Source organism: Staurois parvus, unplaced genomic scaffold, assembly GCF_062004578.1.
Source record: "Staurois parvus isolate SC_StPar_1 unplaced genomic scaffold, SC_StPar_1.0 ptg000720l, whole genome shotgun sequence".
Taxonomy (NCBI): domain Eukaryota; kingdom Metazoa; phylum Chordata; class Amphibia; order Anura; family Ranidae; genus Staurois; species Staurois parvus.
Genome location: NW_028318516.1, coordinates 1,569,620 through 1,592,097, shown reverse-complemented (window position 1 = coordinate 1,592,097; position 22,478 = coordinate 1,569,620). Strand labels below are relative to the sequence as shown.

The 22,478-nt window shown below is 48.0% G+C and overlaps 2 protein-coding genes and 1 long non-coding RNA gene across 3 annotated transcripts; 2 read left to right on the top strand and 1 right to left on the bottom strand.

Moving 5' to 3' along the window:
* Nucleotides 1-1,017: 1,017 nt before the first annotated feature.
* On the bottom strand, nucleotides 1,018-11,782 carry LOC149445482 (uncharacterized). The gene is made up of 4 exons (XM_089653778.1): nucleotides 11,753-11,782; nucleotides 8,401-8,604; nucleotides 7,640-7,908; nucleotides 1,018-2,640 (listed from the first exon to the last, which is right to left on the bottom strand). The coding sequence occupies exons 1-4, from the start codon at nucleotides 11,780-11,782 to the stop codon at nucleotides 1,734-1,736; spliced, it is 1,410 nt and encodes a 469-aa protein (XP_089509904.1). The 3' UTR covers nucleotides 1,018-1,733.
* A 3,707-nt stretch (nucleotides 11,783-15,489) lies between these two features.
* LOC149445481 (uncharacterized) lies at nucleotides 15,490-15,856 on the top strand. Its single transcript, XR_016306402.1, has 2 exons — nucleotides 15,490-15,677; nucleotides 15,770-15,856. It is a non-coding gene; the product is annotated as an uncharacterized LOC149445481 (long non-coding RNA).
* A 1,270-nt stretch (nucleotides 15,857-17,126) lies between these two features.
* Nucleotides 17,127-21,640, top strand: LOC149445480 (uncharacterized). The gene is made up of 2 exons (XM_089653798.1): nucleotides 17,127-21,461; nucleotides 21,554-21,640. Exon 1 carries the CDS (start codon nucleotides 17,159-17,161, stop codon nucleotides 21,233-21,235), a length of 4,077 nt encoding a protein of 1,358 aa, XP_089509924.1. The 5' UTR covers nucleotides 17,127-17,158; the 3' UTR covers nucleotides 21,236-21,461; nucleotides 21,554-21,640.
* Nucleotides 21,641-22,478: the final 838 nt, after the last annotated feature.

Here is a 22,478-nt window from a genome sequence, read left to right as displayed (position 1 = left end):
TCAAAGAATATGTTCCTCCAACATGTCCTATTCCTGATATGTATTCCTCTTCTCTCTGTATTGCTTCCTTTGTGTGAGATCCCCGGTGATCCTGCCAGTCCCTCTGATTTCCTATTAAAAACTGACCACAGTAGGTATGAGAGCTCAGCATGGTCAGTTCTGTAGCTGTGCTGGGAGCTCAGTCTGCTCTCCTCCAATCATTAGACTTGTCTTGACATCTCCCCTCCCTGCACAGCCATTCACTGGGAAGACCAGTGAACTGAAGACAAGTGATCACATGAACAGTAGTAAGGAGAATGTCACTTCTTGATATCATTGCTTACTACCAGTGAAATCTGTGAGTGATCAACGAGGTCACATGGTACAGGGCTATTCCCAACAGACTTGTTCCATGTGACAAGCTGTGACCAATCACAGCTCTCACAGTATTTCTTAATGGCTGCAGGAATGCAGCTGGAGAGAAGGAGAAATTATTGCTTTTACAGCCTTTATGGGTGTAAAAAAACATAATAATATAAAAAAATAAAAATGTAATTTTTTTTAAAAAATTATAATTTTTGGTTATAAACTAATTTGGGTTTTTTTTTTACTAAAAAGATATCTGAATACATTTTGGCCAAAATTTATGGAGAAAGATTTATTTGCAATATTTTATAAGAGAAACACTTTTTTTTACAAACTTTTTGGACATTTTCATTTATATAGCAAAAAAAATAAAAAATTCCAGCAGTGAATAAATACCACCAAAATAAAGATTTATGGGTCTCAGAGTGCAGAAGTGTGACCTCAGAGTGCGGGAGTGTGACCTCAGAGTGCGGGAGTGTGACCTCAGAGTGCGGGAGTGTGACCTCAGAGTGCAGGAGTGTGACCTCAGGGTGCGGGAGTGTGACCTCAGAGTGCGGGAGTGTGACCTCAGAGTGCAGGAGTGTGACCTCAGGGTGCGGGAGTGTGACCTCAGAGTGCGGGAGTGTGACCTCAGGGTGCGGGAGTGTGACCTCAGAGTGCGGGAGTGTGACCTCAGAGTGCGGGAGTGTGACCTCAGAGTGCGAGTGTGACCTCAGGGATTAGTATGGAGCCCTGTCTGATGAAGGAAACCAAGGGCTCTATTTATAGAACATTCATTGGACCAATGAGACAATCATTCCTCCAGCTGTGACAACATCCGGCCCTATGTTAAGTAACACAGTGATTTCCTATGATCGCCGGCTCCATCTAGTGGCCACAATGAGGTGATTTTTCTGAAATATCTCCATCAGTAAAACTAGCCCAATATGATATTATGGCCACTAGATGGAGCCAATGATCATAAGAAATAAAATACAGACAAAACTCCTCCCAGCTGGAGAATGCCGGTCACATCCATTCAACATTGTTCTCCATAGACCTCCAAGTGTTTGTGAAATCTCCTACCACAAAATGTACTCAGCCAATCACAGGGCAGGACTCCATTTTTATTCTTCTCCTGCCATCAATGGCCAACCCGGTCCCACACTTCATCCATGTCTTTGGGGGCCTCTGATCTCCTTATGAACTGTTTCTTCCATGATGAAGATCAGCCATGGAGTATATCTGAGGTGTATATCAGGGTGTGCTTCTTCCCCACATGAGAGCTGGGATGTCCAGCAACATTCATCTAGAAGACATTTCCCGCACTCAAGGCACTAATACACCTCCAGGGTTGTGTGGGACCCCTGATGTACAGGAAGACAGGACTTCAGTGAGGAACATTTCCCTCACTCAGGACAGGAAAGTGGCTTCTCCCCCGTGTGAGATCTCTGATGTTTGTGCAGACTGGACTTCTCTGAAAAACATTTCCCACACTCAGGACAGAAAAATGGCTTCTCCCCCGTGTGAGATCTTTGATGTCTGACAAGTTTTGATTTTTCTATAAAACATTTCCCGCACTCAGAACAGGAATACAGCTTCTCCCCAGTGTGAGATCTCTGATGTGTGTAAAGATTTGATGACTTTGAAAAACATTTTCCACACTCAGGACAGGAATATGGCTTCTCCCCAGTGTGAGATCTCTGATGTGTGTGAAGACTAGCCTTGTCTGAAAAACATTTCCCGCACTCAGGACAAGAATATGGCTTCTCCCCTGTGTGAAATCTTTGATGTTTGTGTAGAATGGAATTCTCTGAAAAACATTTCCCGCACTCAGGACAGGAATATGGCTTCTCCCCTGTGTGAGTTCTCTGATGTTTGTACAAACTGGAATGCTCTGAAAAACATTTCCCGCACTCAGGACAGGAATATGGCTTCTCCCCTGTGTGAGATCTCTTATGTTTGTGCAGACTGGAATTCTGTGAAAAACATTTCCCGCACTCAGGACAAGAATATGGCTTCTCCCCTGTGTGAGATCTGTGATGTGTGTAAAGACTGTACTTCTCTGAAAAACATTTCCCACACTCAGGACAGGAATATGGCTTCTCTCCCGTGTGAGATCTCTGATGTCTGAAAAGATGGAACTTTGATAAATAACATTTCCCACACTCAGGGCAGGAAAATGGCTTCTCCCCCGTGTGAGATCTCTGATGTGCGTGAAGACTAGCTTTGTCTAAAAAACATTTTCCACACTCAGGACAGGAATACGGCTTCTCACCCGTGTGACACCGTCGATGTGTGTAAAGATTTGACTTACTAGAAAAAGATTTCCCGCACTCAAGACAGGAATACGGCTTCTCCCCCGTGTGACATCTCTGATGTCTGTAAAGATTGGACATCACTGAAAAACATTTCCCGCACTCAGGACAGGAATGTGGCTTCTCCCCTGTGTGAGATCTTTTATGCACATTAAGATAGGATTTAGAACGGAACCTCTTCCCACACTCAGTACAGGAGAAGCTCTTCCCTGTTGGAAGGCCAGCCCGGTCCCGCACAGTCTGAGGTTCCTCAGGATACGAGGAATCCGATGGTCCATCTACACTGGGTGGTGCCGGATGGACATTGGAGGGAGCCGGGTTTTCTCCTGGACTATACTGTGTGATGTCCTCATCTTCTACTTTCCAGTCTGGAGACAAAGTGAGACAATCCTCGGAGGTTTTCCTCATCTCCCGGCCATGGACTAAAATACAAAGACAAAGAGGATTACTAGACAGGAGCTGATTGGTTCCCCCAAACCAGGACTCCGCCCACATCAGGCAGCTTGTTCTCCGAGGAGCTTACAATTCCACCCTCAAGGGAACTAGGAAATGGCTCCTCTGATCTCCTACCAGGTCATTTCTTTATTCATGGACCTTAGTCAGAGAGTGAGGAAACAACCAGAACTGTCTTTTATAGGAGGGACAGTGATGAGGGGATTATAGGACGAGGGTCCCCACCCCCTCTATCACTCATCGCCATCTTCCCAACACAAGAAGTACTGCACTTCCTTATTAAGTCCATGATTTAGTCATGAAGAACAGCGGGGCTGAGCCCCACCAGAGGTCAGAGAGTGAGGATGGGGGGAGAACAACCAAGATGGAGACTGGACTGATCCTGAAGACCACCATCATTGGGGTATTGACTCCTCCCTCATTATCACTTTCTGTTTAAGGGTCCAAAGTTGGAGGATGTTATCACATTATTATCACCATGTAAAAGTCTGTGCTCCAATCACATCGTCCGATATAAAATGTCCAGCTGGTAGAACAAAAGATAATCCATATTATGTGTATATATAGCAGTGGGGGGAGGGGGAGGGGGAGAGCAGAAGTCAGGACTATGGAATGTACAACATAGAGTATATAGTGCAGGGGTCAGGAGTATGTAATGTACAACATAGAGTATATAGTGCAGGGGTCAGGAGTATGTAATGTACAACATAGAGTATATAGTGCAGGGGTCAGGAGGATGTAATGTACAACATAGAGTATATAGTGCAGGGGTCAGGAGGATGTAATGTACAACATAGAGTATATAGTGCAGGGGTCAGGAGTATATAATGTACAACATAGAGTATATAGTGCAGGGTCAGGAGTATGTAATGTACAACATAGAGTATATAGTGCAGGGGTCAGGAGTATGTAATGTACAACATAGAGTATATAGTGCAGGGTCAGGAGTATGTAATGTACAACATGGAGTATATAGTGCAGGGGTCAGGAGTATGTAATGTACAATATACAGTGTAAGGGTCAGGACTCATAATATTGGTATTCAGTAATCAGTGGAATATTAAATGTTTACTGTAGACAAGTTGCAGAGATCCCACACCGCTGCCTCCCATCTCCTGAGACTGCACTCAGTGACTTGGGTCTGAGACACTACAGACATATCCCTCCACCCGGCACAGCCAGCAGACCACAGAGCAAGGAACCCTGGGAGAAATGTTCTGTCAGAGATCTTAATAGATCTGGACATGAGGAAGGACACCCAATACACACACCCCAGGTGCCTAGGTCTAGTAACACTTATGGTGAAATGAACATTTTGCTGCCAGCTGAACCCCAGAACCTCCATAAATCCAGTCTAGATACATAAATTGTGTCTGCAGCACAGAGAAGGAAGATTATCCGAGAGAAATCCAGGAATACAGGACGGGGAACACAGCTCAGGAAAGTGACCAGGGGATTACAGGCTGATATCACCCAGTCCCCGCCCTACTCTGGACCAATCAGTGAGCAGTATGGGTGGAGGAATGGATTTAGTGTTCATGACCCACCTGTGCTGATCTCTGTAGGAGTGTCCTCCTCTATAAATGTCCCCGTTATTCCATCCTCCTCCATAGACTGCTGATCATCCCTCACATACGCCTCTTCTTCTTCTGCTTTCACCTCAAATTCTATATCGATTGGATCTCCACTCTAAATCAAGGAAATGAGAGAAAATATCATCTGTAAAATGTAAGATTTATGATTGTGACATCACACACAAAATCCACACATTGTCTCCCTTCACAGAAGCAGATCACATGTGATATGTGGGTACATTTCCCCTAAATACCGCATGCCATCCTGAAACTGTCCATTTCCTATCCCGTGTTGCGGTATTGACCACAAACACTGAACACGCTCAGTAAATACCGCATGAACAGGCGTTACATTCACAGAAGGAAATAAAGAATGAAATGCATGCGGTCATTAATTAGTGGTGGAGACATGCGGCATTCAGGAAATGTGTACTGCTTGGTAAAGAGTGGGCGGACGCTGGCATCCTTAACAACCAGTAAACAACATGGTTGTTAGGGAGCGAGCGGCCGCTGCGTCCTAACCAACCGATAAATCACGAAAAAAAAAAAAAATTACCGGCAACAAAATATTAAGAAAATGTTGTAAGGTCCCCCCCCCTGGGGTCTGGTAAGGATTTTGAGGTGGACCCCTTGCCTAAATGAAAGAAACACATACCAGACCCCTATCTGAGCATGCTGCTGGCAGGTCAGGAAAGGGGGGGATGAGCAAGCGACCCCCCTCCTGAAACATACCAGGCCACATGCCCTTAACATGGAGTGGATGCTCTGGGGCGGGGGGGCTTTGCTCCCCCAGAGCACCTTGTCCATGTTGATGGGGACAAGGGACTCTTCCCCACAACCCAGGCTAGTGGCTGTGGGGGTTTGCAGGCAGAGGACTTACAAAATGTAACAAGGGGGCCCTCAGATCTCTCACGCCATGTGAATGAGTATGGGGTACATGGTACCCCTAATTATTCACCCCCAAAAAGTATTCTGTTAAATAGACAGCAGGCAGTTTTTGACAAGTCCTTTATTAAAAAGCAAAACTAAAGCAAAATGTCCCCCCCCGGTGTAGATCCATCATCAATCACGATGCTCGCTGTCACCGCTGACTCAGAAAGAAAAGCTCCGCTCCCAATGAAGACTCCCCTCTGTCTGACAGCTCTGCTACCTCCTGCCACTAAATATACTGAGGGACGGTGCCACTCGGTGATGTCACTGACCGGGGTATGTTGTATTGGTGACGTCACTGACCGGGGCATGTTGTATTGGTGATGTCACTGACCGGGGCATGTTGTATTGGTGACATCACTGACCGGGGCATGTTGTATTGGTGACGACACTGACCGGGGCATGTTGTATTGGTGACGACACTGACCGGGGCATGTTGTATTGGTGACATCACTGACCGGGGCATGTTGTATTGGTGACGTCACTGACCGGGGCATGTTGTATTGGTGACGTCACTGACCGGGGCATGTTGTATTGGTGACGTCACTGACCGGGGCATGTTGTATTGGTGACGTCACTGACCGGGGCATGTTGTATTGGTGACGTCACTGACCGGGGCATGTTGTATTGGTGATGTCACTGACCGGGGCATGTTGTATTGGTGATGTCACAAGAAGGCAATGACAGTGAGTATCGTGATTGGATCATCGATGGATCTACATCAGGGGGATATTGTTCTTTATTTTTGTTTTTTCAAAAATGACTTCGTTTTTTCTTAAACTACTTTTTTTTGGTGAATGAATAGGGGTACTATGTACTCTATACTCATTCACATTGTGGGGGGCCGGGATCTGGGGGCCTCCATGTTAAAGGTGACTTCTAGATTCCAATATGCCCCCCACAACCACTGGCCAGGGTTGTGGGGAAGGACCCTTGTCCCCATCGACATGGGGACAAGGTGCTTTTGGGAGGATAGAGCGCCCCTGCCCTGAAGCACCCACCCCATGTTGAGGGTATGTGGCCTGGTATGGTTCAGGAGGAAGGTGGGCACTCACTAAGGGTCTGGTATTGATTTTGGAGGGGAAACCACGCCTTTATTTTTATTATTTTGGCATCGGGGATCCCCTCAAAATCCATACCAGACCTGTCACAGCTGTCAGCGGGGAACTTGGTGGCCGTCCGCTCCTTGTTTACTGGTTGCTGAGGACACTGGCGGCTGCCCTCTCCTTAACAACAAGCTATTTACAAGTGTTGCTATGGACACCAGTGGTAAATTACCCGCAGGCTTCACTACTAAAAAACAGAATGCAGCATCTTACTACATACTGGGATACGGGAAGATACCGCTTTGTGATTGGAGCCCATAGTCTCTACAAGTCCATGTTCTAGATTCTCCATCCCACCAACCTTGTAATAGTGAGGGATGGTGTGACCTTCCTGTGTGGAATCCCGGGAATACAGAGGACGGGGACATCTCTGTGGTGGGTTCCTGGTATTAGGTGGCTCCATCATATCCTTGTGTCCTTCTGAAAACTCCTCCATCACTCCATACTCCTCATCCTCCTCTTTATACTCTTCTTTAACATCAATATTATCATCCCCGAGGATTCCACTCTGAAAGATATAATAAAACATTCATTGTAACAAACATGCTGTGTATAAATCACAACTACCAATAATTGTCATCATCTACCTGATGATGGTGAGGGATGGTGTGACCTTCCTGTGTGGAATCCTGGGAATACAGAGGACGGGGACATCTCTCTGGTGGGTTCCCATGACTGGATCCATCTGTAGGAAACACACACACTGACTGAATCCATTGTTTCTATGTGTTTATCAGATGATGGGGGATCTAGGTGGATCCTCCGTACTGCTCTCTCCTTTACAATAAAGTCTCCTCTTACCCGGTGATGTGAGGGGCGGCTGATTGTCCATCATGACGTCCTTGTAGAGATCCTTGTGTCCTTCTAAATACTCCCACTCCTCCATGGAGAAATAGACAGTGACACCCTGACACCTTATAGGAACCTGACACACACAATGATACAGTCACCATCCAGACACATCCCTTGTCTGTTACTGGAGAATGTCCCAGAATTCCCGGCACCGCTCACCTCTCCTGTCAGCAGCTCCATCATCTTCTTGGTGACTTCTAGAATCTTCTGTGTCTTCTGTCTTGTAGGGATCAGGGATGGAGGTGGGGGGATGGTGATGGGATTCTGGATTCTCGAGGATCTTGTGGTCATACGATGAGATCTCCTTCTGGTGTCATTGTCGGTAGATTTCTTCATGACTCCTGTACAGTTCTGTGTGATACAAAGATAAATCTCACTCTCCCATAATCCCTCACTTCTATGGTCAGCTCTAGATTTATTCTCCAGGGATTGGCCACAATGTGCCGACTCAGCAAAGGACAGACATCTCCATCCAATGATATGATGACAATGGGGTCAGATTTATAGCTCCTTCTAGAAGTCATATAATAGAGTCACTAATGGTTTACTAGTAAGGCTCACTGACCCACCAGGAAATGTCACCCATGGATTTAGTGGTCAGTGGGCGTGGCATGCTGGTAATCATGGGTCTCCCTGATTGGACTAAAGCTGAGATTGTTCTCTTCTATAACCAATGCCGCCATCTTGTTCTATAACCAAATCTCATAGAGTCCGGACACTTTATGTATTCATAGTACTTGTGTGGATGTCGTTTTTGATTACAGAACATCAGAAGACTTCAAGTGACTCTGAATCCCTCCCAGTGTACAGCCGAGTCAGATTTAACCCCTTCATTACACTCACCTCTCCAGTCAGCAGGCTGAGGATCTCCAGGGTGAGCTTCAATATCGTCTCATTCCGGGGAAATTCCTTCCTTACAATCTTCACAAAACCCAAAGTCTGCTGATTGTCCATCATGACGTCCTTGTAGAGGTCCTTGTGTCCTTCTAAATACTCCCACTCCTCCATGGAGAAATAGACAGTGACACCCTGACACCTTATAGGAACCTGACACACACAATGATACAGTCACCATCCAGACACATCCCTTGTCTGTTACTGGAGAATGTCCCAGAATTCCCGGCACCGCTCACCTCTCCTGTCAGCTGATGGACCATCATGGTGGTCAGTTCCAGAATCTTCTGCTCTTTCTCCCTCTCAGGTATCAGAGAATGAGATGGAGGCACCATGGTGAGGCTCTGGGTTCTGCTCCATCCTCCTGAGATTGGCTCCCCACTAGACTTCTTCTTTACAACATAATCCTACAGATCAGGAGACAAATAAAACAATATCAACCACCTGACATCATCTAAATGTGTGCAAAAATAAAATGGTCTATTGACCAGAATAGACAAGAGTGATGTCATGTGACCTCCCAGAATCCTCCTCACCTCTCCGGTCAGGTCTGTGTTTTATTAATAGAGAAAAGAGTGATGTCATGTGACCTCCCAGAATCCTCCCCATCTCTCTGGTCAGGTCTGTGTTGTATTAATAGAGATAAGAGTGATGTCATGTGACCTCCCAGAATCCTCCTCACCTCTCCGGTCAGGTCTGTGTTTTATTAATAGAGATGAGAGTGACGTTATGTGACCTCCCAGAATCCTCCTCACCTCTCCGGTCAGGTCTGTGTTTTATTAATAGAGATGAGAGTGATGTCATGTGACCTCCCAGAATCCTCCTCACCTCTCCGGTCAGCAGGTAGATGATCTCCAGGGTGAGGTTTAGTATCTTCTCAGTCATGTGACTCCGGTCCTCCTCCATCCTCATTGGTGCCATCATGTGATCTATACAGGTCTCCTTGTAGACGGATAACTTTGGGAAATGAAAGTAAGAATGATTTGGATGGTATTGGTCACACAATAATAGGATGTGGATGTGAGGGGGGAATAGGAGGGTTGATGGACATTGAAGAACTACTCCCCTCATGGGAAGACATTTTGTTTGGACTGTTTAGTGTTTACTACAATTTTGAGGTCCGGGGCCCCTTTTCTCTGTTGGGTTTGTTTGGTCTCTGAACTGGTTTTGATGAGTTTTAGATCTGCAGACAAGGAATGATAAATCTGATCCTTCCTATGACTAGTTTGCTCTGAGGCAGTGCTGTGAGGTCAATGTCGGCTCATCATGCCGGGATGGTCACTTTACATCACCCGACGCCCGGGACATGTAGTTCTGGGGGCCGGGCAAGTATTGTGTTTAATCTTTATCCCTGCTGAGGGCAAGCCGCAGGGCTCTCCTTTCAGGTGCCAGCCTCTGCAACCCCGTGTGTGTGAACCTCTCCTGTACCTACTATGCTTCCCCGGCTCTGCTTGCCCATCTGTGGGCCCGGGTCAGCGGGTGTCGGAGGGTAGAGGGGACGGAGGAGAGCGGACACATTCACTCCCTTCTTGTCCTGACCCAGAAGTGACGTTATGACAGATTTCCCCCACACTTGAGGCCAGCAAAGAATGTAATGCGGTGCGATGTGCGCTACATTACATCCAATGCAGTACAGGGGAGACATTGGGGGTCTTTTAGACCCTGGATGTCTCAATAAAGAGAACCTCTCATCAAAAGTCATCTCATAGAGGACTTTGTCCCCTTAAGTAAAAATGTTTTTTTAAATGCAAACAATTAAAGTTACACCCAAGTACATAACTCATCCCTTTAAAAAATTTTAAGGCCCCCCCTCCCCCACATATATGCACGCCCAAATGTAAGAGCACACGCTGGAGGGCCTACATGTGATAACATTGATTGTGATAAACGTTACATATCGCCGGTCACACCAGAATGAGAGGATAATTCTAGGAGCAGACCTCCTCCGTACTCTATACTGATGACCTAGAAGGGGCTATAAATGTGTCACCTATAGATAATACCGGGGACTAAAGGTTGTCACCATTTCAGCACACACAACTTAAGGTTTGACATGTTGGATATCTATTTACTCGCTGCAACCTCGGCTTTTATATTTTTACACATAAATGGGTCATTTATTGCTTTTTTGTGCCCTGAAATTAACGTAAGTATATTTTTTAGTGAAATTTGGCATTTCCTAGACTTTGTGATAATATTTTGTGACATAAAAAAATAGAACTGCCGCTATTTTATTCTCTAAAGTCTCTACTTTTAGAAAACCTATATTTGGGGGGTTTTGTGTCATCTTCAGGATAAAATGATTTTTTAAATGTGCAAAAAATGCAAAAATGGCTCTGGGAGTGAAAGGGAGAAAGGATAAGCCGGACACTCCCCTTTCCTGAGGAGCAGCCAATCGGTTCTCATTACACTGCAAGGTCTCTCCCCTCCCTGCTAGTCCCCGGGTGCGGTGCTGGAGACAGGCGGGGGAGGGGAGGAGGAGATAAACAGCGCAATGTTACACATATTAAATGTTTTAATCGCTATAAAGCCCCTTTCATTTTTTAACTCCCCGGACATTCCTAAAAGAGCCTCAGATTTATATACATTTTCTGTTACAAAGGAATATTTTCTTCCTCCTGAGCAGCAATGTAAGGGGCTCTATGCTCCATACTCCTGACCCCGGCACTCCATCATTGTGTTGGCTGCATAGTGTAATGATTGCCCATTGGCTGCCTGTGTAGTGTCATCATTGCCCTTTGTAGGCCATGTATGGTCAGGATGGTCCTTGTCTTGTCTATTTATTGTCAGTGCTGTTTGTTTAGAGGACCATATTACTAGAATTTATCTCCACAATGAGGAGAATGTTCCGGCCCCGGAAGTGGGGGAATGTTCTGCCCCTGAAGGGGTTCATCTGGGTTCCCACACTATATATGTGTGTATCATCATCTGCTGGAGATAAAAGACGTCACAGTGACTATGGAGGAAGAGGACGGACGTGACTATGGAGGAAGAGGACGGACGTGACTATGGAGGAAGAGGACGGACACGACTATGGAGGAAGAGGACGGACACGACTATGGAGGAAGAGGACGGACACGACTATGGAGGAAGAGGACGGACACGACTATGGAGGAAGAGGACGGACACGACTATGGAGGAAGAGGACGGACACGACTATGGAGGAAGAGGACGGACACGACTATGGAGGAAGAGGACGGACATGACGGGGGGTTACTGAGTGTAAATAGGAAATAACATCTTATTACCTCCTCTGCTGCCACGTCCACCAATGTCTCTGATCTATTTCCTCCCAACTCACCTCTCCGAATGTCCTCTCTGTCCCTGACATCACTTCCTGTCTGTATTCCATAGAGAAGTCCTGTCTGGGGAGAAATGAGATCACCATCTTGTGGTGACCTGCAGCCCTGAGAAACATCCCCTAATAACCATTCCAGCATTGTATCTACCTTACAGAGATACCAGGGAAGATCAAAAAGAACTAAAAAAAGTAAGAAACAATAAACCTAACTCTTATGCAACCAACTGTTTATATAATATATTTTACTACAGATAGAAAAGTCTTAAAGACACAGAACACAAGATAAAAACAAAATACATAATAAAACAGAGACCTCCAAAACAGATCTTTTTGGGTAAAAAAAATGCAAAAATACATCCTAAAGTATAATAATATCTATCAATCCACTGATAATGAAGATGTTAGACATAAATGACAAGGATGTAATGGTCACAGAGGAATGGTGGTGGAGATCTCTCACAGTAAGAACACTTCCTTGAATGGTTCTATAAATAAAGAATGAATCCTGGAGGGAATAAAGCTGTAAAGCAATAAATAATATATAAACTGGGCCATCCACTTCATCCATAAAGACATTGTGATTGAAGATCTTCTAGATCACATAGAAGGAGGACTCATCCATGATTTCATACATTTGTTTGGAAGGATAGAACAATCCTCAGAAGGGAACATGTAGGATGACAGGAAAGGCTCCTGACTGGTGAGATCCTCCAAACATAATGATGACATCCATGAACTGGAGCGAGCTCGTTGGGGTGATAAAGCCAATCTGGAAACACTGTGTAGACGTTCTCCAAGAACTCAGCACACTCCAGGTGTGGAGAAAGTCTCCAGGTGGGTTTAGCCTGTCATTTATCATAGGTAGGAATGTCCACACATGGACTTCCACAGGGGCCCTCAGACTACATATAGAACCTGTACAGTGTCCCCTGTAGTGTCCCCTGTCCCCTGTAATGAACTGCTTCCCCCCAGGCCTATAGCAGAATGACAGCTGAGCGGGATCTCTCCCATCCTGGGTGGACATCATATGAAGTCCTCCAAGTCTAGTGGCTCTGCTGTATCTTGATATGTCACCTGCTGTGTCCACCAGATGACAGATCATTGTACCAGGCCAGCTGTCAGGGCTCCCAGGTATGACCAGAGATGTGTGACTGATGCAGGGAAACGCAGACTTCAGAAATGTGATAAACAATATAATTTATTAACACTAACCATACAAACATAAACGCAGGGCAATACTAAACATAATACAGTGCAAACAAACCAAACCAACCACCCACAGATAACAGTACATACAAGCAAGCGTCGTCAGGCAGGCCGGGTCAATATCAATTGGGCAGGTAGGTACGGGGGGAGCAAGCAGAGAATGGTCGGGGTCACAGGCCAGGTTCAGCAGGTAGCAAGCAGCGAGGTACAGAGGGTCAGACAGAGGGATGGTCAGGGTCACAAGCCAGGATCAGAGCAGGAGAAGTCAGCAGCAGTTCAGATCAGGGTCAGCAAAGGAACAGAAACAGGATGCAGGACAGATACAGGGCCCAGGACAAACACAACACCAAGGCAGAGTCTGCAAGTCTGGCCATCCCTTAAATACCCCAGTATCATCAGTTCCAGGTGTTAGCTGGCTGAAAGGTTGAGTCTCTGATTGCTGGGAGCACCCGCTGGCCAGCCCTGGTACTGCAGATCAAAAGGCAGGTGAGTCCCACCATTGCTGGCCAGTCCATTCCTAACAGTACCCCCCCCCCCCTCAAGGAGCGGCCTCAGGACGCTCCAAACAGTCCTAGCTGGGCAAAATGTTCCACCGCCCGGGTCTGGCAACTGGCGGGATAGCAAAGACTGGCACACCGGGCAGGACTCCGGGCAGCGGCACACCGGGCTGGACTCCGGGCAGCGGCACATCGAGCAGAGGCACTCCGGGCAGAGGCACATCGGGCAGGACTCCGGGCAGAGGCACATCGGGCAGAGGCACATCGGGCAGGACTCCGGGCAGAGGCACATCGGGCAGAGGCACATCGGGCAGGACTCCGGGCAGAGGCACATCGGGCAGGACTCCGGGCAGAGGCACATCGGGCAGGACTCCGGGCAGAGGCACATCGGATTACCAGGCGAAGCAGCAGGCAGCGGGCCACCAGGCGGAGCAGCAGGCACCGGGCCCCCGGGCGGGGCGACAGGCACCGGGCCCCCGGGCGGGGCGACAGGCACCGGGCCCCCGGGCGGGGCGACAGGCACCGGGCCCCCGGGCAAGGCGACAGGCACCGGGCCCCCGGGCAAGGCGACAGGCACCGGGCCCCCGGGCAAGGCGACAGGCACCGGGCCCCCGGGCAAGGCGACAGGCACCGGGCCCCCGGGCAAGGCGACAGGCACCGGGCCCCCGGGCAAGGCGACAGGCACCGGGCCCCCGGGCGGAGCAGCAGGCACCGGGCCCCCGGGCGGGGCAGCAGGCACCGGGCCCCCGGGCGGAGCAGCAGGCACCGGGCCCCCGGGCGGGGCAGCAGGCACCGGGCCCCCGGGCGGGGCGACAGGCACCGGGCCCCCGGGCGGGGCGACAGGCACCGGGCCCCCGGGCGGGGCGACAGGCATCGTGCCCCCAGGCGGGGCGACAGGCATCGTGCCCCCAGGCGGAGCGGCGGGCGCCGGACCCCCAGGCGGAGCGACAGGTCTCGGGCCCTCAGGCGGAGCGGCGGGCGCCGGACCCCCAGGTGGAGCGACAGGTCTCGGGCCCTCAGGCGGAGCGGCGGGCGCCGGACCCCCAGGTGGAGCGACAGGTCTCGGGCCCTCAGGCGGAGCGGCGGGCGCTGGACCCCCAGGAGGAGCGACAGGTCTCGGGCCCTCAAGCGGAGTGGCAGGTGCCGGACCCCCAGGCGGAGCGACAGGTCTCGGGCCCTTAGGCGGAACGACAGGTCTCGGGCCCCCAGGCGGGGCGGCGGGCACCGAGTCACCAGGCACAACAGTGGGCTCCGAGTCAACTGGGATGACCGCTGGCACTGGGTCAGACATTGGATCGTCTGGCTGGACAGCGGGCATCGGGTCACCAGGCATCAGGTCATTTGGCTCGACAGCGGGCACCGCGTCATCTGGCAAGGCAGTGGGCTCCAAGTCAACTGGTATGACCGCGGGCACTGGGTCAGACATTGGATCGTCTGACTGGACAGCGGGCACTGGGTCACCAGGCATCAGGTCATTTGGCTCGACAGCGGGCACCGCGTCATCTGGCAAGGCAGTGGGCTCCGAGTCAACAGGCACGACAGTGAGCACCGGGGCATCAGGTACCGGATTGTCTGGCTCGACAGCGGGCATCGGGTCACCAGGTATGACAGCGGGCACTGGGTCACCAGGCATCAGGTCATTTGGCTTGCCAGCGGGCACCGCGTCATCTGGCAAGGCAGTGGGCACCGGGTCACCAGGTATGACAGCGGGCTCTGAGTCAATTGGCACGACAGCGGGCACTGGATCAGGTACCGGATCATCTGGATCAACAGCGGGCATCGAGTCAACTGGCCTAATAGGATCGTCGGGCTGGATCAGTTCATCATGCTGAGTAGCGGCATCAGGCTGAATGCAGGCATCAGGCTGAGGAGAGGCTTCAGGCTGAGGAGAGGCTTCAGGCTGAAGAGAGGCATCAGGCTGAGGAGAGGCTTCAGGCTGAGGAGAGGCTTCAGGCTGAAGAGAGGCATCAGGCTGAAGAGAGGCATCAGGCTGCGTACCGGCATCCGGCTGAGTAGAGGCTTCAGGCTGTGTGCTGCCTTGTATTACACAAGGCATTCTTTAGCATTCAGCAGTGTCTGTCCCTTTAAGGCTAGGGACGTCCTGTTTGCTAACTTGGGAGGAAGTGACCTCATCTCTTCAGACTAAAGAAATTCTACAATGCAAGTACATGTGGGATGCTGTTCCCTCTTCATATATGGGCTTGATTAGACCCCCAAAGTCTGTAAGTACCCTTCCTATGTACTGTGGAATGTTATGCACATAGCTAGGAAGTTAGATATGTACTTATGTTTGTTTATTCTGTTTGTATTTCAGTTTTACCGCATTTATTCACATTCATCCGCACATTCATTCATTCTCATTATGATCACATGTTATCAGTAAAAGATCATCGGTTATCAATCATCGACTCTTTACTGTGTGGACATCAAAGGTTATACTGCCTGTAATCCTCTGTAACCCTTTCATAACTGCAGAGAAGGCAGGACAGTAAAAAGACTTACTCGGTTACTTCAGAGCACATTGTGTGAAAACACTACAGCAAGCCCCACAACACAGAAAAGACTCTTAACTGTTAATACAGCAGCACGTGTGTGTGAAATCCCCACAGCACAGCCAGTCTAGGCATAGCAAAGTGAAACTAACTCAGCTTCGTGTACACACTGTGTACTCCACTCAAGCACAATGCAGCACGCAGACACAGAGAAAGATATGAAAGATATCACTAAATTAACCCTTCCTAAAATCTCGTGCAAACAGGAAGAAAATATGCACAGTACGCTGGAAACTAGGTCACAATGCAGCACGCCGAGAACTTATAACAAATCGGATCTGTCGTCATCCAAAGCAGAAACCGCCAGATCTAAGCGTTCAAGTTCCAGGCATTCAAACGTCACAGACCTATCGTCAGTCAGTGCTGGGGCAGCCAGGAGTAAGCATACAAGTTCCAGACATTCTAGCGTCACAAACTTGTCTTCAGTCAGCGCTATCGCCGCCAGGGCACAAGCCAAGGCCGAGGCCGCATGCGCCATGGCCTCCTATGCCATACAGGAAGCAGAGCTTATGAAAGAGCAAGGCTACCTAGATGAAGAGCAGCAGAAGAGTCAAGCTGAAATAAAAAGGACAGAAGCAGAAACGCTTAGGAGAAAAGCAGAAACGCTTAGGAGAAAGGCAGAAGTGCAAGCCTCTTTACACATACTTCAGCAACAGAAAATAGCTGCAGCAGCCATAGCTGAAGCCGAAGTTCTCGCGAGAGCTGCAGATATTCAGTTTGTAGAGAGCGATGTACTGGAAACCCTGATAACACCTCTCAGTACATTCCAACGCACCCGTGAGTATGTACAATCACAAGCAATCCTATACCCTGATAAACAGCCTAGTGACGCACCGAAACCATCAAGGACCCAGTTGGGAGCAGACAGCTTTGATGTTACGCATCACTACAAGACTGAACCTGAACCGCCACGTGATAAGTCAACCAATCACGTGCTCAGATACCAAACCGCCAACACGCTAAGAAACCAAGTAGATGGCGATATAACCTCTCCTCGTGCAAGACCAGATCTAGACTACAATAGAGGAGAGCAACCATCTGATCAAAATAGACTTAGTCAAATACCTCAACGAACCCATCAGTCACTATCAGCCAGTAGTCCCGCGTTTGTACCCAGAACAAACGCACCTGACACAGCAAGGGTTACAGACATGTCGAAATACCTGATGCGCCGTGAGATGGTGAGCACTGGTCTCTTGAAGTTTGACGATCGTCCTGAAAACTACTGGGCCTGGAGGTCATCCTTCCTAAGCAGCACCCAAAACTTAGAGCTGACAGACAGAGAGAAGCTCGACCTACTTGCCAAATACCTAGGACCAGAGTCCTCAGAGCAGGCCAAAAGAATCAGGTCAGTGCATGTCCATGATGCAACAGCAGGACTTGCGATGGTCTGGCAGAGAATGGAAGACTGCTATGGGTCACCTGAAGTAATAGAAGAAGCACTTTTAAAGAAAATTGAAACTTGCCCAAAAATGACAAACAAAGACAATCAGAAGCTGAGAGAGCTCGGAGACCTACTCCTAGAGATAGAAGCAGCAAAGACTAGTGGAACTCTGCCAGGTCTCTTATACTTAGACACAGCACGTGGAGTAGAGCCCATAATCGAGAAGCTCCCTTTCAACCTGCAAGAAAGGTGGGTCTCTCAAGCATCCAGATACAAGAAAGACTATCGAGTTGCATTTCCACCGTTTGTCTTCCTCGCTGAATTCGTTGTAGACCAAGCTAAGACACGCAATGACCCAAGCTTCGCCTTCCTGAACAAGAGAGTTGCAAGCTCCCCAAGGACAGAGAAGCAGCTGCCAGTACACTACAAAGAACGCAGAGCAACAGTGTCTGTGCGGAAGACAGAAGTCCCGCCTGAGGCTGCAGCCAATCAGGAAGACAACACAACCAAAGAAGTTGAGGATCCAGACAAACAGTGCCCAATACACAACAAGCCTCATCCACTAAGAAAATGTCGCAGTTTCAGAAGTAAGACATTAGAGGAGCGCAAGGCTTACCTTAAAGACAATCACATTTGTTTCAGATGCTGCGCCTCAATGCAACATCTTGCAAAAGACTGTAAGAGAGAAATACGGTGCACAGAATGCAACAATGACCGACATCTGTCAGCACTGCACCCAGGACCACAACCATGGAGATCAGAAGTTCCAGCAACTCAAGAAGATCATGGTGGGGAGCAAAAAGAAAGTGCAACACCAGCGATAACTTCAAAGTGTACTGAGATCTGTACAGAACCAGGACTCTCTAGATCATGCTCCAAGATATGCTTAGTCAAAGTGTATCCCAACGGTCTCAGAGAAAAGGCAGTGAAGATGTATACAGTCCTAGACGAACAAAGCAACAGGTCTCTAGCAAAGACAGAGTTCTTCGACCTCTTTGGTGACAAAGGAAGTTCAACTCCATACACCTTGAAGACATGTTCTGGAGTTATAGAGACATCAGGGAGAAGAGCAAACAACTACACCATCGAGTCATTAGATGGAAAGACACAGCTGACTCTTCCTACCCTCATAGAATGTGACATGATACCAGATGACAGGTCAGAGATTCCCACACCTGAAGTGGCACGTCACTACCCTCATCTCGTGCGAATAGCAGACAAGATCCCAACACTCAACCCAGATGCTGCAATCGTCCTTCTACTAGGAAGAGACATACTGAGAGTGCACAAGGTCAGAGAACAATACAATGGGCCGCACAATGCACCATTTGCTCAACGTCTTGATCTTGGATGGGTTATCGTTGGAAATGTATGTCTGAACGGACTTCACAAACCCGCAAAGGTGAATGTCTACAGAACAAATCTGCTGCAGAACGGTCGCACATCATGTCTTTGCCCATGTAACAACAGCATGGAGATTAAAGAGAAACTATCTAACCCAACACATCCCCAGAACATCCAGAGGTTCCTGGAAGATACAGCCTCAGCTGAAGATTCAGATCAGCTAGGCCACAAAGTGTTTGAGAGAACTCAAGATGATGACAAACTAGCACCATCTGTTGAAGATAACCTCTTCCTTGAGATCATGGATAGAGAAGTCTTCAAAGACAAAGCAGGCAGTTGGGTAGCCCCACTACCATTCCGTACACCACGGCATCGTCTTCCCAACAACAGAGTGCAAGCAGAGAAACGCCTTGCGCTATTGCAGCGCACTCTTGAAAGAAAGCCAGACATGAAAGAACACTTCCAAGAATTCATGCGGAAAATCTTTGACAAAGATCAAGCTAAAAAAGCACCAGCACTGCATGAAAAACAAGAACGCTGGTACTTGCCAATATTCGGAGTGTACCATCCTCAAAAACCAGGTCAGATACGTGTAGTATTTGATTCCAGTGCAAAGCATGAAGGTATTTCCCTTAATGATGTACTTCTCAGCGGACCAGACCTGAACAACACACTTCTTGGAGTCCTTATCAGATTCCGAAGAGAACTTGTTGCAGTAACAGCAGATGTACAGCAGATGTTCTACTGTTTCCTTGTCCGTGAAGACCACAGAGACTACCTGAGGTTCCTATGGTATGAAGACAACGACCTCAACAAAGGTATCATAGAGTATAGGATGAAAGTACATGTGTTTGGGAACAGTCCCTCACCAGCTGTCGCTATCTATAACTTGAGACGAGCAGCGCAGCAAGGTGACAGACACAACCCTGAAGCCAAACAATTTGTTATGAAAAACTTTTATGTAGATGATGGACTTGCTTCCTTCTCCAGTAGTGGAGAAGCCATTGACATTTTGAAAAGCACTAGAGACTTGCTAGCAGACTCTAACATAAGACTGCACAAAGTGGCTTCCAACAACAGCAAAGTAATGGAAGCATTCCCAGCAGAAGACCGTGCAAAAGACCTCAAAGACCTAGATCTAGGTACAGATTCACCACCCCTTCAAAGAAGCTTAGGGCTTAGTTGGGACTTGAAAACTGACAGCTTCACCTTCCGAGTATCCAGGGAAGAGAAGCCTTTCACAAAGCGAGGTGTCTTGTCTACGGTCAACCGTCTTTACGATCCCTTGGGGTTCGTAGCACCCATCACCATGCAAGGCAAAGCTCTTTTGAGAGAGATTACAACTGAGCTAGAACAAAGTGATTGGGACACACCTCTACCTGAAAAGAAAGAAATGCAGTGGAAGTTGTGGAAAGACTCTTTGCTGGAGCTTGAGCGATTTAGCATCCAAAGACCATACGTCTCTGTTTCTTTGTCTGTTACAAAACGAAGAGAGATACACGTGTTTTCAGATGCATCCACCGTGGCTATAGCAGCTGTAGCCTACCTTAGAGTCATAGACACTCAGGGACAAAGCCATGCAGGATTCATCTTGGGAAAGTCCAAACTGGCTCCAAGACCTGCTCACACGGTTCCACGCTTAGAACTTTGTGCTGCTGTCCTAGCTGTGGAGATAGCAGACTTACTCATTGCAGAACTGGACATCGAGATCCATGCAGTGAACTTCTACACAGACAGCAAGATTGTTTTAGGTTATATCCACAACGCTTCAAGAAGATTCTACACATACGTGTCAAACAGAGTAACACGTATCAGAAAGTGTACAAGTCCAGAACAGTGGCATCACATCAGTACAGACAAGAACCCTGCTGACCATGGGACTAGACTGGTACCAGCTGCTGTCCTCAAACAGACTAACTGGTTCACAGGTCCATCCTTCTTGACTGGACCAGAAACTGAAGAGACTGATCAGAAAGGAACTTTTCAGCTTGTAGAACCAGACCAAGACAAAGAGGTAAGACCTCTAGTTGCAGTTTACAAGACTCTAACCACCAGAGAAGGTCTTGGCTCATGTAGGTTCGAAAGGTTTTCCAGCTGGAAGTCACTCTTCCGTGCCATAGGGAAACTCATCTGCTTGGCCAGATCCTTCAGCAAAACAGCCAGTGTTGACCAGGGTAACAATGACTATCTTGAGCAAGCCAATGTCACCATTATCAGATGTGATATCTTCTGGAAGAGATGGAGACAGGAGTACCTGATGACCCTCCAACCACGCAACAAATGGCAAGCCGACAAGCCCAACTTACAAGTTGGAGATGTTGTTCTACTAAAAGACTCTCAGGCCCACAGGAACGAGTGGCCAATTGGACTCATTGTGGGGACTGATGCTAGTAGTGATAGCAGAGTCAGGAAAGTAGAGGTCAGAGTAGTAAAACAGGGCACCCCTAAGGTGTACCTTAGACCCATCACGGAAGTCGTTTTACTCCTTCCAGGAGTTTAATAGTGGCATATCATTATTATGCCAGGTGGGGAGTGTGCTGCCTTGTATTACACAAGGCATTCTTTAGCATTCAGCAGTGTCTGTCCCTTTAAGGCTAGGGACGTCCTGTTTGCTAACTTGGGAGGAAGTGACCTCATCTCTTCAGACTAAAGAAATTCTACAATGCAAGTACATGTGGGATGCTGTTCCCTCTTCATATATGGGCTTGATTAGACCCCCAAAGTCTGTAAGTACCCTTCCTATGTACTGTGGAATGTTATGCACATAGCTAGGAAGTTAGATATGTACTTATGTTTGTTTATTCTGTTTGTATTTCAGTTTTACCGCATTTATTCACATTCATCCGCACATTCATTCATTCTCATTATGATCACATGTTATCAGTAAAAGATCATCGGTTATCAATCATCGACTCGTTACTGTGTGGACATCAAAGGTTATACTGCCTGTAATCCTCTGTAACCCTTTCATAACTGCAGAGAAGGCAGGACAGGCTGAGTAGAGGCTTCAGGCCGAGTCACGGAAGGCAGGCTCACCGGTTTGGATACTGGCAGGATGGTATTGGTTGGAAAGAATTTTCGCTTTTTTCTGGTTTTAACTACTGGAGCACTGCAAGTAAACGCAGGTCTGCAAACGAATGGAGCAGCTGGAGACAGAGAAAAACTGGAGGATGGAACAGGAGAGGGAGCAGTTGCTACAGAGGGCTTTTTTACAGGGTTAAAGGCAGGATAGGTGCAGCGAGTGGGAACAGGGTACTGACATGCGGTAGATAGCCAAGTATACTGGGCTGTAACTGGAGGAGCTGTTGGGAACACAGGAGTAGAGTTAGAAACAGGACTGGGTTTTTGTAAGCTGACTGAGGCTGGGTGCAACAAATCTGTCCATGTCTGCAGTATGGGTTGAACAAAGCTGAGCTTACACAAAGCCTGTCTGGTCAATGACTGCACTGTGTTTATACAATCTCTTAGGCCCTGATTCACTATTGGGCGTGGGCGCATATTTATGGGCTTAAGCCCAATTTTCATGGGCGTCCGTCATTTTTTACCCTGCAACCTAATTCACTATTGAGCAGAGCCCATAAGCAGATGCCCAATCTAATTCACAAAGAGACACACGCCCGAAATCAGACTCACAAAACAGACTTGCTAAGAAGCAAGTCTAAAACCATGAAAAATCACTGCAGAGACATGTTCACTTAGAAATTTGCTTTGCCAAATATCAGGACTTCACTTTAAACAATATC

Excerpts from the sequence above, each read along its gene's own strand:
- LOC149445482 (XM_089653778.1), bottom strand. The coding sequence starts at position 11,782 with ATGTCAGGGACAGAGAGGACATTCGGAGAG. Across the intron at positions 8,605-11,752 it reads CAGAGAGGACATTCGGAGAG|GTTCCTATAAGGTGTCAGGG; the intron begins GTGAGTTGGGAG and ends TGTGTGTGTCAG. Across the intron at positions 7,909-8,400 it reads TCAGCCTGCTGACTGGAGAG|AACTGTACAGGAGTCATGAA; the intron begins GTGAGTGTAATG and ends TGTATCACACAG.
- LOC149445480 (XM_089653798.1), top strand. The coding sequence starts at position 17,159 with ATGTCGAAATACCTGATGCGCCGTGAGATGGTGAGCACTGGTCTCTTG.